The sequence below is a fragment of the Ipomoea nil genome, unplaced genomic scaffold (assembly GCF_001879475.1).
Source record: "Ipomoea nil cultivar Tokyo-kokei standard unplaced genomic scaffold, Asagao_1.1 scaffold0415, whole genome shotgun sequence".
Lineage (NCBI taxonomy): Eukaryota > Viridiplantae > Streptophyta > Magnoliopsida > Solanales > Convolvulaceae > Ipomoea > Ipomoea nil.
In genome coordinates, this window is record NW_017616843.1 from 1,999,990 (window position 1) to 2,014,399 (window position 14,410).

The window sequence follows — 14,410 nt, forward strand, 5'->3', positions numbered from 1 at the left end:
GTTGCCAACTCAAACCACATGCAATAATCAAGACTCACAACTCCTAAATCGGTACCCGAAACATTAAACTAGACTCCCAAACGTCAAACGGGGCACGGGAAACAACAAACGGCGTAAAACGACACACCAAGCCGCCTGTACCAGTGGGCGGAACGGCGGGTGGATAACCACCCGCCGGCGGACGGCCTCGTACCAGCGAGTGGTCGTCCACCCGCTGGTACGAGTGACTGTACCGGCGGGTGGTCAGGTGGGGGTTCGTCCCCCCACCGACTACCCGCTGGTACATGTGTTCCTTAGCATTTTTCCAACTCGGGAATTCATCCCTTTCACCCAAAATCAAGTCCAAACACATCCCAACAACAATATGGACTTGAACAACAAGAATTAAGCCAAGAAACGCCGCAATTACATTCTAGATGCAAACCCTAAACATGCCAAGATTCAAAACTAGAACGCATAGTAAATCAAGAACATCAAGATACTACCACATAAACCCAAATGACAAGCTCTAGACATGCCTGAACACAAGATCATGCATATAACCACATACGAATATCAGGATCATTAGGATTATCAATCAATCACAACATAAACCCTAAGACAAGCTCTATCAAGGCATAATCACGAGATCATACATACGATTATCAAAAAAGCCAATAAATAAAATATAGAAAGGAAAATATGTTTTGTAAGGCATGGGTTTCCTCTTAGCCTTAATTAACTCTTCCTTAACTCCTTAGATCCTTCTCCAAGATTTTCCTTCAATTGACCTTCCTAGGCTTGGTGATGGGTGATTCTTTGGCTAGGTTTCTTGGGGGAGTTTTTCGAGTAATAGAGCTATGGGTGGAAAGGTTTCTAAATGCTTTCTAATTCCCTATATATAGATTTAGGAATCCTAATTAGAATCTGGATAGTAAAGCCACACTTTCTTTATTTCTAACAGGATTAAAGGCTTTATTATGGATAAAGGTCCATGGTCCTCCGTGGACCACATTAATTACTTAAGGGGTCCTGATCAGATTAAATCCTTTTTAATTATTCTTTCGCGGAATTAATTACATAATTAATTCGGGTTTGAGGATCGTAACACGGGGTGTTACAATAACGTTGTTGAGGCGGAGGCATTTTGCATACGGGAAGCTCTTAGTTGGTTGAAGGGCACAGGAATAGGGAACGTTGACATTGAGACACACTCCCAATTAGTTTATTTTGCTTTACGTTCGAACTCTTTTAATTCTGCTTTTGGTTTTATTGTTGACGATGTTAAAGAAGTTGCATCCATGATAAATGGTGTAGACTTTAGTTTTGTTAAGCGATCTGCGAATCATGATTCCCACACTGTTGCTCGGGAAGCCGTTTCTATGTCAGATTGCGGAGAGTGGTTCGACAATCCTCCCCATTATCTTCTTGAGTTCTTCTTTTGGTTTTAATGCATTAAGTTCTTATTCTAAAAATATATATAGAAATTCAAATATTGATATATATTGCAATTTAAAATCAAAATATATTTCACATTTCTAGATGCTGCTTGAGCATATTAAACATCATGTCATCTTGTGAGTCCTTCTACTAGAGTTTGATGGGCCGTCCAAATTAAACCACCAACTTTTTCCTGTTGGGGCCCAGTTAACATGGGTTGCATACCCATACAACGATGAAGAATTTAGTGTGCTAAATGAACATGGCCGTCCAAATTAAACCACCAACTTTTTCCTGTTGGGGCCCAATTAACATGGGTTGCATACCCATACAACGATGAAGAATTTAGTGTGCTAAATGAGCATGGCCGGCCCAGGGACAAGGGCAGCCTGGCCCCTGCCCAGGGCCCATCACTAGAAGGGGCCTATAGGTGATAGGTCATAAGATATACTAATATATTATATATAATATATATTACTTAAGTTAGTATTAATAGTATATACTGAGTATTAAAAAAGACAATGAAGAGACGCTGAGACGGAAGACCGAAGTCGAGAAGACGAGAAAACAGACCCGAAGAAGATCGAGACGTCGCACACCCACGCAGCCCTCTGCCTCGCCGGTCGCGCACATTCAATTCTTTTCAACGGTAAAAATAAAGTTATTAAAAGCTCAGAAGCCAAATAACAATGGCAATCAAAAATTTACTTCGACAATCGACAAATAACAAATCTTCTCTCCAAATCGACTTCGCTACTTTCTAGTTCGCCGGACGCCGGCCTGCCACCGCCACGCCTTTGCCTAATAGTCTTCGTAGTCCCTTCGTGGCTTCAGTGCTTCACCAAATCCCCTAATCACCTGTCTAATTTCAGTAATATGCAATTCCAATTTGCAAAGGTATTTTATGATTTGATTTTTTTTTTTTTTTGAAAACTATGATTTGGAAATTAGGAATTTAGTTTTCGGAATGCCTTATTGTTGTATTGTTGTTTCTAGAATTAGGAATTGTTATTGTTGTTTTTGGTAATTGGAATTAAGAATTGTTAGAAATTGGCCGAATTGCAGAATGCAGATTAGGAATTGTCAAATTTCAGAATGCAGATTAGGCAGTAAGGCAGATTAGAAATTGTCTGTTTCTTTATTTAATATTTATGAACAAATTTCAATTTTGTTGTGGCTGGTGATTTTTACAAATTAAAAAAAAAAATCAATATTGTACTGGCAGTACTGCATTTTGATACCTTGCCTCATGATGAATTGCAAAAATTCTTGTTGCACTTTTTTCTTCTCTTAGGCTGTTGAATAAAATCTCAATTGAAAAATAAAGGAAAAAAATTAAATATTGTAACAAATTTTCATTACAGAATTAAAATGTGTCGTAAATTTTGTTTACTACTGCTTGTGTTATTCTTGATGAAAATGTGTGTTATTATGATATTTGATATTATCATTTTTTTAATATTATTAAATTTAAATTTTTAAATTTTAACTTTTCATATAAGGGTCCTTTTATTATTTTCGCTCGGGCCTATAAAATGTTTGGACCAAACCTGTAAATGAGATTGTAGTGTGAAGTGGGGCAATTTATATTTGGTCCATAGCATTGTTATATGTTTACTTATTCTCAAATCTGATTTATGTAGATAATATATGTTTTATAGGCATATAATTTCATAATACAAGACATAAATTCGTAAAATAAAACACACAATATGTTGTGTGTTACACAACTACTAATCTATTTCAGGTACAAAATTCATTTGCTTAAGGTACAAAATTGTATACCATGAGAAACAGAAACTTATAAGTTATAACATAAGATACATACACATGTTATATATTTACTTTAGTTCAGGTACAGAATCAATATTCTTAATGTATAGAATTGCATAACATAAGACACAAAGAACGCATAACACAATACACAAAAACGCATAGCACAAGACACAAAAACGCATGTTATATTTATTTTATTTCAGGTACAGAGTCCATACGCTTACACTCTTTTATATAATATACATTCAATACACAAATAATGTATTTTTTTTTATAATACAAATAATGTACTTTTAGTATATTAAAAATATTTTTTTTATGATTCACACAACACTATGAACCATAGTTCACATAAAATTTGCCCTCTTATCGACTTTCTCAATACAACTCATTTAGTGATCAAGCCCAAACAAGAAAATCTAGCAAATTATACCATAGACCATGGCCTATCTTGCATTTTGGATCCTAGTCTAAAATGCCTTCAGATTATGTGTAGTGATCCAAGCCCAAACAAGAAAATCTAGCAAATTATACCATAAACTATGATCTATCTTGCATTTTGAACCCTAGTCTAAAATAACCTTCAAAATTATGTGTCTGCACTCTGCAATTACATTCTGTACCTACAATTAACGTTTTTGTGTCTATAAAGAAATTAAAGGCAAATAACATGTTAACTAAAGACACAAAACGGTAACCACAAGGTCCACAAACACAAACTATTAACTGCAGATACATAATGCAGACACATAATTTTTAGATTAGAGTCCATATGGATGTTAGTCCATGGTACAACAATTGAGGAAATCTTATCACCATCACTCTGCTGCAATTTCAACACAAAATTGAAACCAAGATTCAAAGATTCTCCTCAACCTGGTATCCCCAAACATGTCAAAGAGATCTACACTGCAATGCCTGACTGAAATTTCTCCAGGGTAATGAGTATATCACTGCATTTGCTGGGAACTGACACTATGAGCACACAGCCTCTCAAATCATATGTATCAATTGAAAACACAATGAAATTGGAGAAAACTAAGTTTAAAATTACAAATTTATGGTTTTGGTTATACAACATTACACTATCAGAGGATCCTGATGGCGTAGGTTTGAAACCATGCAGCCTGATGTGGAAAGATGAATTATGCACATTTGTACCACTAAAACATCCTCGCTCCATCCAGCCGTTAAAAGAATAGATAATCTACGAATTAACAACTTATTTTCACAACGGAGCAATACCCTTCTTCAGAAGCATGTCATAGACTCTATCCACTTTGGTTGTTTCAATTTGGAAGAAGGTATAAGCATCAGACTTTTTGGTGATGTCTCCACTGTATATGTGTACTGTCATCAATTCCAGCATCTTAAGATAATGTGGTGCCGGCATCCTAATGTCACGACATAGTTGTTTCTCCTGTAATTCTCGTAATGTCACAAGTTAAACTCATGCTATTCACCATCAAATGTCTAACACTAAAAACAATCCAAACTTCTACCACAAACTAAAAGAATCTTTACGCACAAGGATATAAAACCTTTTTCGTTTTTGGGATAATGGTCAAATAGACCCTCTAACTATACACCAAAGTGCAATTAGTCCCCTGAACTAACAAAACATTCAGTTAAACCCTTAAACTTATTAAAATAGTGCAATTAACCCATTTGACCTATAATAGCATGTTACCTCCAAGTCATCTACCACGCAGGATGCCACGTCAATTAATATTTTTAAACTTATTTTTAAATAAATTTAATTAATTACTTCCTCCGTCTCATTTTATCTGTCCTACTTACTATTCATTGGTCAAACCATCTTTCTTATTTGTTTATTTTCTTTAGTATTTTTTTACTTATTTTTAAATTTGATTGTTTGTGTTTAATACCCCCTCCGTCCCATTTTATGTGTTTGATTCGGTTAACGAGACTTGACTGAAGTCATTTTTAATGCAATTTGTCATAATATTAAGTTTAGTATTAGTATACAAAATTTATATATTTAGAAACTACACTAAAAGTACTATTAAACACAAAAAATTAAATTTTAAAATAAGTAAAAAACAATAAAGAAAATAAACAAAAAAGAAAGAGTTGGGTTGACCAATGAATAATAAGTAGGACATATAAAATGGGACAGAAGGAGTAGTACTTTTAGTGTAGTTTCAAAATATATAAATTTTGTATACTAATACTAAACTTAATATTATGAAAATTTTGATTAAAAATAACTTCAGTCAAACCTCGTTAACCGAACCAGACACATAAAATGGGACGGAGGGAGTATATTAAAATTTAAAAATTAAAAAAAAAAAAAGACACACACACACACACACAATGCCATGGCAAGCTGGCAGCTTGCCCAGCCTGCCGCCATGGCTTCTCCGTTGAGAAGCCAGCGGACTTCTCGGTCCAGATCTGGATGGAGAAACTCGTTGGCTTCTCCGTTCAAATGTAACGCAGAAGTCGAACGAATAAGCCCTCAATTTGGACAGCAAAGCCATCCGACTTCTTCGTCCGATCTGACCTTTTGGTAACTTGTTAAAAATGGTAATTGCACATTTTTAATCAGTTTAAGAGTTCAATTGGAAGTTTTTTTAGTTCAAGAGTCTAATTGCACTTTCGTATAAAGTTGGAGGGTCTATTTGACCCTTATCCCTTCTTTTTTTGGTTAGACCACGAGGTGTCCTGAGTAGGCCCTAATTATAGGAGGCACCTTTAAGCCTTTACCATACTCAGACTAATTTCCGTTTGCACCGGGCCAGCCCAATTAAGGGGCAAAGTGCTGGCCATATTGATTTTTCCATATCAGAAGGGGGTTTTGAAAGGCCGACCTCTCATAAGGGATGAGAGTGCACGGCCACTCACGCCAACCAAGCTGGTTATGTAAAACCTATTTTAAGTTTTTAACGATTACTAAAGAGACCAATACCAAAAACAATCGCCAGGAGACAAGTAAATACAGAGCAAGCATGCACTGATATCACATAAAAAACCTAAGGATTAGCTTTCATTTCAAATTAGAAGTTGCATACTTACAGGTTCAGACAAGAGCTCTATGGCAGAATGTGCTGCAAATTCCAAATCAGTAAGAGAACTCAAGTTGGCCAAGCTTGAGCTTCGTTTGTTTGAATGTGTTCCAAGTGAACTCAGACTGTCCAGGCTGCTTGGACCAACATGGTAATTTTCCTTTTTGGGACCATTTTCTTCAACTTCCCTCTTTCTTTTCTGTTCAAAGTATCTATCTGCTTCTGCTGATGAACGACACCCAGCAGCTCTAGCTTCCTGCAGGTATGGTTTTGGAAGGACAGTTAAGAAAACTATTGCTATAGGCATTGTCAATATCTGTAAAGTCTCACAGCCTAAAAAAGAATGCTAATTCAATATCAAAGGCAAGAATTATTAAAAATTTTAAATTTTAAATAACTTCTATTTTAAGTTTTAACATCAACATAACTGTTAGAATCATGAATGGACAGGGGGCATCTGGTGAGTTCAAACGACAACTGTAAGGTTGAATCCAACCGGTTAGCTAGTTGAACACATAGCAGTATAAACCCATTTCATTATCTCAACTCTCCCATTGCGGCCAATAACAAGTGCAGAGAGAAAAGCAATAAAGAAAGACTGATGGGCAGCACAAATTATTTCCAGAAAAGCAAATCATACATGTAAATATCTTTTTCAGAAATGAGAGCAACCAACCTTGAGTTCTTTTATTCTTTTCAGAATTCTATGCTCAGAGATTATAGCCTTAAGTAGTTCTTCATGCTCTCCCCTGGAATGAAAACGCATGAAGGCATCATAGCGTCGCCATATATCCTTCTCTTCTTGAGATAGCGTCTTCTCAAATTCAGTTGGATAGAGCAAATTCCTTTCTGTTATGAAATCTTTTCTACGTTTTCTCTCATCAAGCCTGCCAAAGTTTTCATTTTGTATTCAATCTAGCACTATAATTAAGGACAATTATACTTTAAAACAAATGTAGTAAGTAATACCTCTTTGAATAGATACGCAGAACTCGCAACTTCAGTTCACGCTCCTCTTCAGTGTCGGCGTCTTTAAATTCCATGTCAGCCAATAATTGCTCAGCATCATTATCATACTCTGGGTCAAACTCATGCCTTTTTGGATTATATCCACTTATTTCCATTAGTGATGGGCCCTCATCCTTTGATAACTTAGGCTTTTTGCTTCCAAAATTCAGAGCTGATACATTATCTGCCAATCAACAAGGAAAATTTACTCATGATCTTGAGTTTTTAAAGATCTTATTTTCACACGCTGGCTGCACCAATGACAACTTTAAGTATAATGTACAACCTTCCAACTTTACTGAGTCAGTTTGGTCCTTGGTTAAGACCTTCTTTGATGGCTTTTTAATGCCAGCTGTTCCTGCATGTATATGTTTATATTATAAGAATGCGCAGTAAAATCTATATCTTTAAGAAAGACCAAGTGACTGCAACACATATACCAAGATCAAGGTCTTCCTTACCAGTATTGGATGCTGAAGTCAAACGGCCTGAGGATCCACTTCTGTTTGAGTCTTCAAGTCTAATTAATAGTGCAAGAGAATCAATGTTAAAAACAAATGGAAACCATGTAAGCGACAAAGTAGCACATGGGATATGAAAACCATACTTTACTCTTGATGGGGAGTATGGTAATTCATTCTTCCGTGCTAGTTCCCCAAGTGAAACAAATCCTGTAATAATCACAATCAACCAATATTATGGACCAACACAAAAAGAAGCATTAATTTGAACACAGAAAGCTTAAATCCCTAATGCATCATGTTGTTAAACAAAATGACATCTATCAGCCTTTGTCCAATGTAATCTCTTCCAAGTCTTAAAAATATCATCAGGTATGTAGCTGCAGAATGATCAGTGTTGCAAAAATCGCGCCTAGGCGCTAGGCGGTCGGCCACCTAGGCGCTCTAGGCGCCGATTAATCGCTCTAGGCGCCCTAGGCGGTCCCCAGGCGCCTAGAGGGCGCCTAGCGATTTTTGCAACCTTGAGAATGATAGAGCTAGAAATAGAAATAAATTTCACAAAGTAATAGCCATCAAATTATAACACTAACCTTTCTTATCTTCACCATTTTCTTTACTCATGGCAAGGAGTTCTTCCCTGTTTCTCCCAACAACGTGTGTCATATCCTGAAACAGCATTTGATATGGGTTAAATGTTGGGACAAAAGGGTAAAATTTGGAAATTATGCCAATTATCATACCGGCAGAGGAAAGTAGGGGGAGTTCAAGTACGCACTCCTATAGTGTTCAATGCATGCATCTTTGGTCTTTGTCCCAACATGCTCGCCAACTTCTGCCCACTTACCAATGCCATACATTTCAATACCCTAGTTAAACAAATTCAAGCAAAATATTGGAGAAGAAAAAAAAAATAGTTAATAGAAGGATAAAGGATGGTATGCGTATATAATCAAGAATCACAATTTAAGAAATACCTCTAAAAGTAACATTTCTTCATCAGCATTCCAGTCTGGACATATAAGGGGAAAAGATAAGATATCCTGTTCAAATGACATAAGGAAGGTTAATATCACACCAAGAGTTGATTCAACTATGCCCTAATCCTAAATCCAGTTAGGAATGTCCTTAACACCAATGTGGGAAATGCCTATCAAAGGCATAACTTATTACTAATTTAACACTATCAATGAAATGATTTCATCAAGGGCATAACTTGTTAATAATTTTACACTATCAGTGAAAGCATTCAACAGACTGTCCAATGTAGTCATATTGTCGATGCAAGATAAGAGGACTACCATGAAAATTCAAGTAGTGCGGAACTAACCATAACCCTGTAAGGATGATTGCTTTTGTGAGGCTGCACTTCAGCACCGACTGAGAAGCACTCTATGCATAGGTCAAAATCAGAACACACCGCACATTTGATACGGATTCTCCCAGTAATATCTTTGTTGCAATAGTTGCAGTGGTACGAAGCTGGTTTGCCTTCACCTGACCCTTGGCCTGAATGGCAAAGACCCAATCATAAACAAATTTCCATATAAATCAAAAACTTCATAATCAATCCACACCTTACAAAACTAGTCTGACCCTGACAGTGAGCTAAAGTCACGTTAATAGTCTACCCAACTCTTTGGAAGGATTTCATTACTAATGATGTTAGCACCTTTACATAACATGGTCATTAACATCTCCTTCTCATGTGCACAAAAGAAAAAAATGGCCAAGGAAATAGAAAAGCTGAGCAATAAATTTAAAGAGAATGAAGAGTGGATTCAGCTGAAATGTAGTTGGCATAAAACAGAGCTCACCAGCTGTAATGTAATCTAAATTTTCTCCATTCGAGGCATTCTTTTTCCTCCTTGATCTGTGTAACAAAAACAGAAAACAAAATACATTCATGAAACTACACACTTTTATATTATCATTTCAGAAAAAAAAAAAAATAGAAAATAAATAACTACGATTGTGAATTACCAACAAAGAGATTCCACACTAGGAACACAAATGGCAATGCAACTGATAGGTCAAAATAAAATGACAATTTAAACATTGGAATGCTACTTGTCTCACGAACACAACTAATAAAATCACTACAATTAATAAAAGTTTAATCTTTGTCCAAATGCAAGTCAAACTCCTAACTATTTATCAACCCAAAAGCAAATTTCAATGCTAAACCATAACAGTATGTCAATATCCCAGCTAAATTATATTTAAGCACAAAGAAACAGAAGAAAATACAAAAGAAGCTAAAGCAGGAAACTAGATTTTGAAGTATATAAGTTTAAACCTTTGACTGGGATCTTCTTCCGCGTGAAAATTTCCGCGAGACCGACCCATTCACTTTCCGAAGCTCGAAGACCTCAAAGAGCTACGTATATATGCGTATGAATATGCTTGTTTTCAGGTTGTTCGGGGGTGCAAAACCCTAAATTAAACTGGGTTAGTGAATAGTGACGAAGATTGAAGACACCCAGCAGAGAGTCAATGAATTTTAGTTTCCAGTTTTGGGGGTTTTCTTAATTGAATTCTCAACGTTCAACTTTGCTGTTTTTGGAAACCTAAATTCTTGCGTTGGGCTGTGAATGTTCATTGCATTATCAGAATGGTAATAACGTGATTTTTTTTTTTTTTTTTTTTTTTAGTATTTTCCTCCTGAAGTCCTGATTTTTTTGAAAAGGTTTTCTTTTTTTGTTTCTTTTTCCTCTTCCTCTCCCAAGAGGTTGAATTTATCCGATAGAACACTTAAGAGGATGTAAATCACGATGAATCCGCTCGAACGCTTCTAAATATCGATGTGCACAAGGAATTTGCACACGTTAACATAATTCTTACAATGTCGTTGTCGAAATTCGAATATTGGTCTTTTCTCTATGTGTTTTTTTTCTCTTATAAATATATGGCACTTCAAAATTTTTTTTTAATGAAATTCGCTAAATTTCTCACTAATTTTAATAAAAATATAAATTTTCACAGATTTAATTAAAAAAAAATTGTCACATACATAAAAATATCTTATCTTAAAAATTTTGAGGAGTGTTTAGCTCACAGAATGTAAAATTATTGTAAATAATAATATTATACTTTCTAAATTATAATGTAACATTAATTTGTATATTCAATTAAGATTAAGATTTTTTTTTTTTGAAAGCGATTAAGATTGTTAAAATGTAACATTACCTTGAAATTGACTATAAAAATGATATATGTAGTATAAATGGTGGAGAATTGGCAACGGAAGAATGACAAAAGTCTGGGACCTCCCCTGGTTGCCTGACTCCCATGACCCGTCTGTTCACTCAGATTCGCCTGCGCAACATCCTGATTTGATGGTGGCAGACTTAATAGATAATGACCAGGGATTTTGGAATCAGGATTTAATATTGCAGTTATTTATTCCCAGGGATGCTGGCTTGATTTTACAGACCCCGGTATGTGTGGATTTTAAGGATGATTGGTACTGGGCGGGTGATATAAGGGGAGTATATACGGTCAAGAATGGTTATAGGCAGCTTAGGGAGATTAATGCCCCATGTGATGCAATATGGAATAACATTTGGAAATTACAGGTTCTCCCAAATGGAAGATTTTCCTTTGGAGAGCTATCACTAATATTTTGCCAACAATTACTAACCTGGTTAGAAGAAGAGTGGAAATTCCAAATGTGTGCCCTGCTTGTGGTGTGCTTGAAGAGGATGTTATGCACATTTTATGCAATTGTGTTTATGCTAGACATGTGTGGAATGTTTCACAACTCCAAATCCCTAACTTTGGTGATCATGATTTTGTGCAGTGGGTGGAGCTTTGGCTAGGGAACTCAGCAATATCTGCTGGTTTTCAAAAAGATCAAATATGTGGAATACTCTACGAAATATGGAGGGTCCGGAACATGGCGGTTTGGGACCTCGCTTTGCCTAACCCGTCGCAGCTTTGTGCCTCTTTTCACCGAACCTGGGCCGTATGGATTAAATCAAATGCTCACGACAGTGTTGCGCCGTTACTGCCCATTGCTACTGCTTTGCCACAGCCGCTGTCCGAAGTATCGCCTGCCATACTACACGAGGCTGCTGCATCTCTCGCCCACAATACCGTGATATGTAGTACGAACGCTGGATTTTATGGGTCACAACACGCACCAACTTTCGGCTTCTATGTGCGCAACCCGGAAGGTGTTTTTATAGCAGCGGTAAATGGCCCCCTCTCTTGCCCATATGATCCGCTTTTAGCCGAAGCAATGGCAATACGTGAGGCTCTCTCATGGCTTCAGGACCACAATTATCACAGTATTGTTATTTTGACGGACTGCGCAGTTCTCGTGGATAGCTTCCGAGACGTCAGTTTGTTCCGCTCGTATCTTGGCATTGTTTTAGACTCATGATTACGTTTGTTTAATTCATTCCCAGCTCATTCTATTAAGTTTGTACGCAGAGGCACCAACTTGGTTGCTCATGCTTTAGCTAAACATGTAGGAGCAGTACATGAACGCTCAGTCTGGAGGGAGTCCCTCCCATCGTTTATTCCTTCGGGGTTAAGTTAATGCAATATATGAAGTTTTTGGTTTTCAAAAAAAAAAAATGTAGTATAAATGGTAGTATTGAAATATTTAAACATAATATTGTACTCCATAATATCTAAGAAATGATAAATACTCAGATTATCTTCTATCACCCAATCATATTTTCTTATGTGATGATAATATTATACTACCAAAGGTGATCATATAAATTGAAATAAACAAAGCTATATAATATAATTATTATCACATTTAATTTCTAGGTAGTATTATTTAACCTGAAATAAACATTCATTTTTAGATTGTTGGAACATATTCCATTTTCTTGCATTTTTTAAAACAAATCTATGTTAAGTTTTTTTTTTCATTGTTTTCTTTTAATTAACCTTCATTTGATTATTTAAAACAAAAATCCTCTATAATTATAACATTATTAATAATTAAACAAAAAATGGATTCACAGCTTCTATACAATGGAATCTGTTTGATCACTCCACCCCCTCTTCATTAGGTCTAATATTCATCTTGATTTCTCTTTTGTTAAACAATCCACAAATTGGGTTGCTCATACGCTAGCTAGACATGCCATTTTTTTTTTTTAACGGATTGTATGAAATAGCTTACCGTTCTCTCTTTAACGGATTGTATGGAATAGCTTACCGTTCTCTACTTGATGAAATTTCCCTCTTTCCAAAACAAACCAAAAAAAACAAAACAAAACAAAACAAAAAAAAAAAAACAAAACAAAACAAAACAAAACAAAACAAAACCAAAAAATAAAAATAAAAAATTATAACAAAAAATTTAATAGTCAAACTTAATTAATTAACAATTTACAAGATAGTAGTACTAATTTTACAAATACCTTCCTAGAGCACTAAGAGCATCTACATCAGTAGATAATGTGGGGAGAATGCATGTATTAATTCACTCAACACAAGTTTATAGCTAATGTGGGGGAGAATAAATTTGGGAAGAATTCATCTGCAAAGTTGGGGATGGGGATAATGGCAGAAAAGAAGAAAAAAAAAAAAAAAAAAACATTGGCTGCTGTGCGCGTTTTGCGCACAGCAGCAGCCCACACGGGCGCGTCAGGCGCGCCGTACTTCATTCTTGTTTTTTTTTTTTTTTGCTTTTTTTATTTTAGTTTTTTTTTTTTTTTTTTTTTTTTTGTTTTCCACCCCTTCCCACATTCTCTCTCCTAATCACTCTTACATTATCCCCCAATTATCCCCAACCATTGTGGATGCTCTAACATAGTAACATTACAATCTATGTATATAAGCCAATGAATACATAATACAGTTCAATGGTGATAAATGATTCATTTTAAGAAATTTCACTCTATTTTGAACGGTATTGCAGAACTATCGCCTGACCTCCATCTTTCTATATATAGTAAAGCTGAATATTGTACTATATTTAAAAATGAGTTAATTCCAACAATGGTCCTCCGACTATAACGATTTTTCAAAAGCAGTCATCGTCTTTTAATTTGGACAAAATAAACTCTTAAACTATCAAATTTGTTCCAGCATTGGTCCTTCTGTTGAAGATCAGTTAGTTAGGCGTTAGTGTAGGAGTTAAATTGTTAAAATAGTATTTTTCTTAGCTATTGCTTTCTTCTTCTTCTCTTGTCTAACCAGCCGCCTACGCCTTATTCGCCTTCTACAACTATGAGTTATAGTTCTAGTTCTCACCTCTTTGATTATGAAGGTTTCTTACTTCTTAGTTGTTGGAAATACATTCAAAGTGGCAGCTCATTATTAGGATAGTCAACATAGACATTCATGATTTGCTCACAATGTGTGGATGCATGGGTTTTCTTATTTCCATTTCCCTTTAATTAGATAGTGTGTGGATGAAATGGAAAGCTATTGTTTGAATTCTTCACAGATCTACAGTATATAAGAATGCAAGTTGTTTGTGTCCAAATGCACAAAACAGGAAATATTTTCCTTTTCTATCTTCCTCTCTAGTTTGTCTACAAAATCTGAGCAATAGTGAGGTTTGCCTACGTGATTGCTAGTGCAAGCTATCCGTAGTAGGTCTGTGTAGCCTGTCGAAAGCGTGCCAGGGTTCTAACTGCACCATTACCGGGCAAATAACGGTTTTAAGGTAGTGTTATTATAACACAGCACAGATTTCCTTTCAACCATACACCCGTAGTGTCCGTGCTTCTTAAAAGGCTTCCAGAT

The 14,410-nt window shown here is 35.8% G+C and overlaps 2 protein-coding genes across 4 annotated transcripts; one reads left to right on the forward strand and one right to left on the reverse strand.

Annotated features, from left to right (window-relative positions):
* Positions 1-3,984: 3,984 nt before the first annotated feature.
* On the reverse strand, positions 3,985-10,328 carry LOC109172276 (transcriptional adapter ADA2b). 3 transcript variants are annotated; one of them, XM_019321443.1, is made up of 13 exons: positions 9,990-10,328; positions 9,508-9,563; positions 9,021-9,199; positions 8,668-8,733; positions 8,434-8,559; positions 8,299-8,359; positions 7,840-7,903; positions 7,694-7,752; positions 7,519-7,590; positions 7,194-7,416; positions 6,901-7,111; positions 6,235-6,480; positions 3,985-4,615 (listed from the first exon to the last, which is right to left on the reverse strand). In XM_019321443.1, the coding sequence occupies exons 1-13, from the start codon at positions 10,037-10,039 to the stop codon at positions 4,424-4,426; spliced, it is 1,605 nt and encodes a 534-aa protein (XP_019176988.1). In that variant the 5' UTR covers positions 10,040-10,328; the 3' UTR covers positions 3,985-4,423. The 3 variants fall into 3 exon arrangements, with proteins under 3 accessions (XP_019176988.1, XP_019176987.1, XP_019176989.1); XM_019321442.1 differs by having other exon boundaries at positions 8,284-8,359; XM_019321444.1 differs by lacking the exon at positions 9,990-10,328 and adding an exon at positions 9,654-9,739 and having other exon boundaries at positions 8,284-8,359; positions 9,508-9,602.
* Positions 10,329-10,941: 613 nt separating this feature from the next.
* On the forward strand, positions 10,942-12,077 carry LOC109172193. The gene is made up of 2 exons (XM_019321340.1): positions 10,942-11,167; positions 11,269-12,077. The coding sequence occupies exons 1-2, from the start codon at positions 10,942-10,944 to the stop codon at positions 12,075-12,077; spliced, it is 1,035 nt and encodes a 344-aa protein (XP_019176885.1).
* Positions 12,078-14,410: the final 2,333 nt, after the last annotated feature.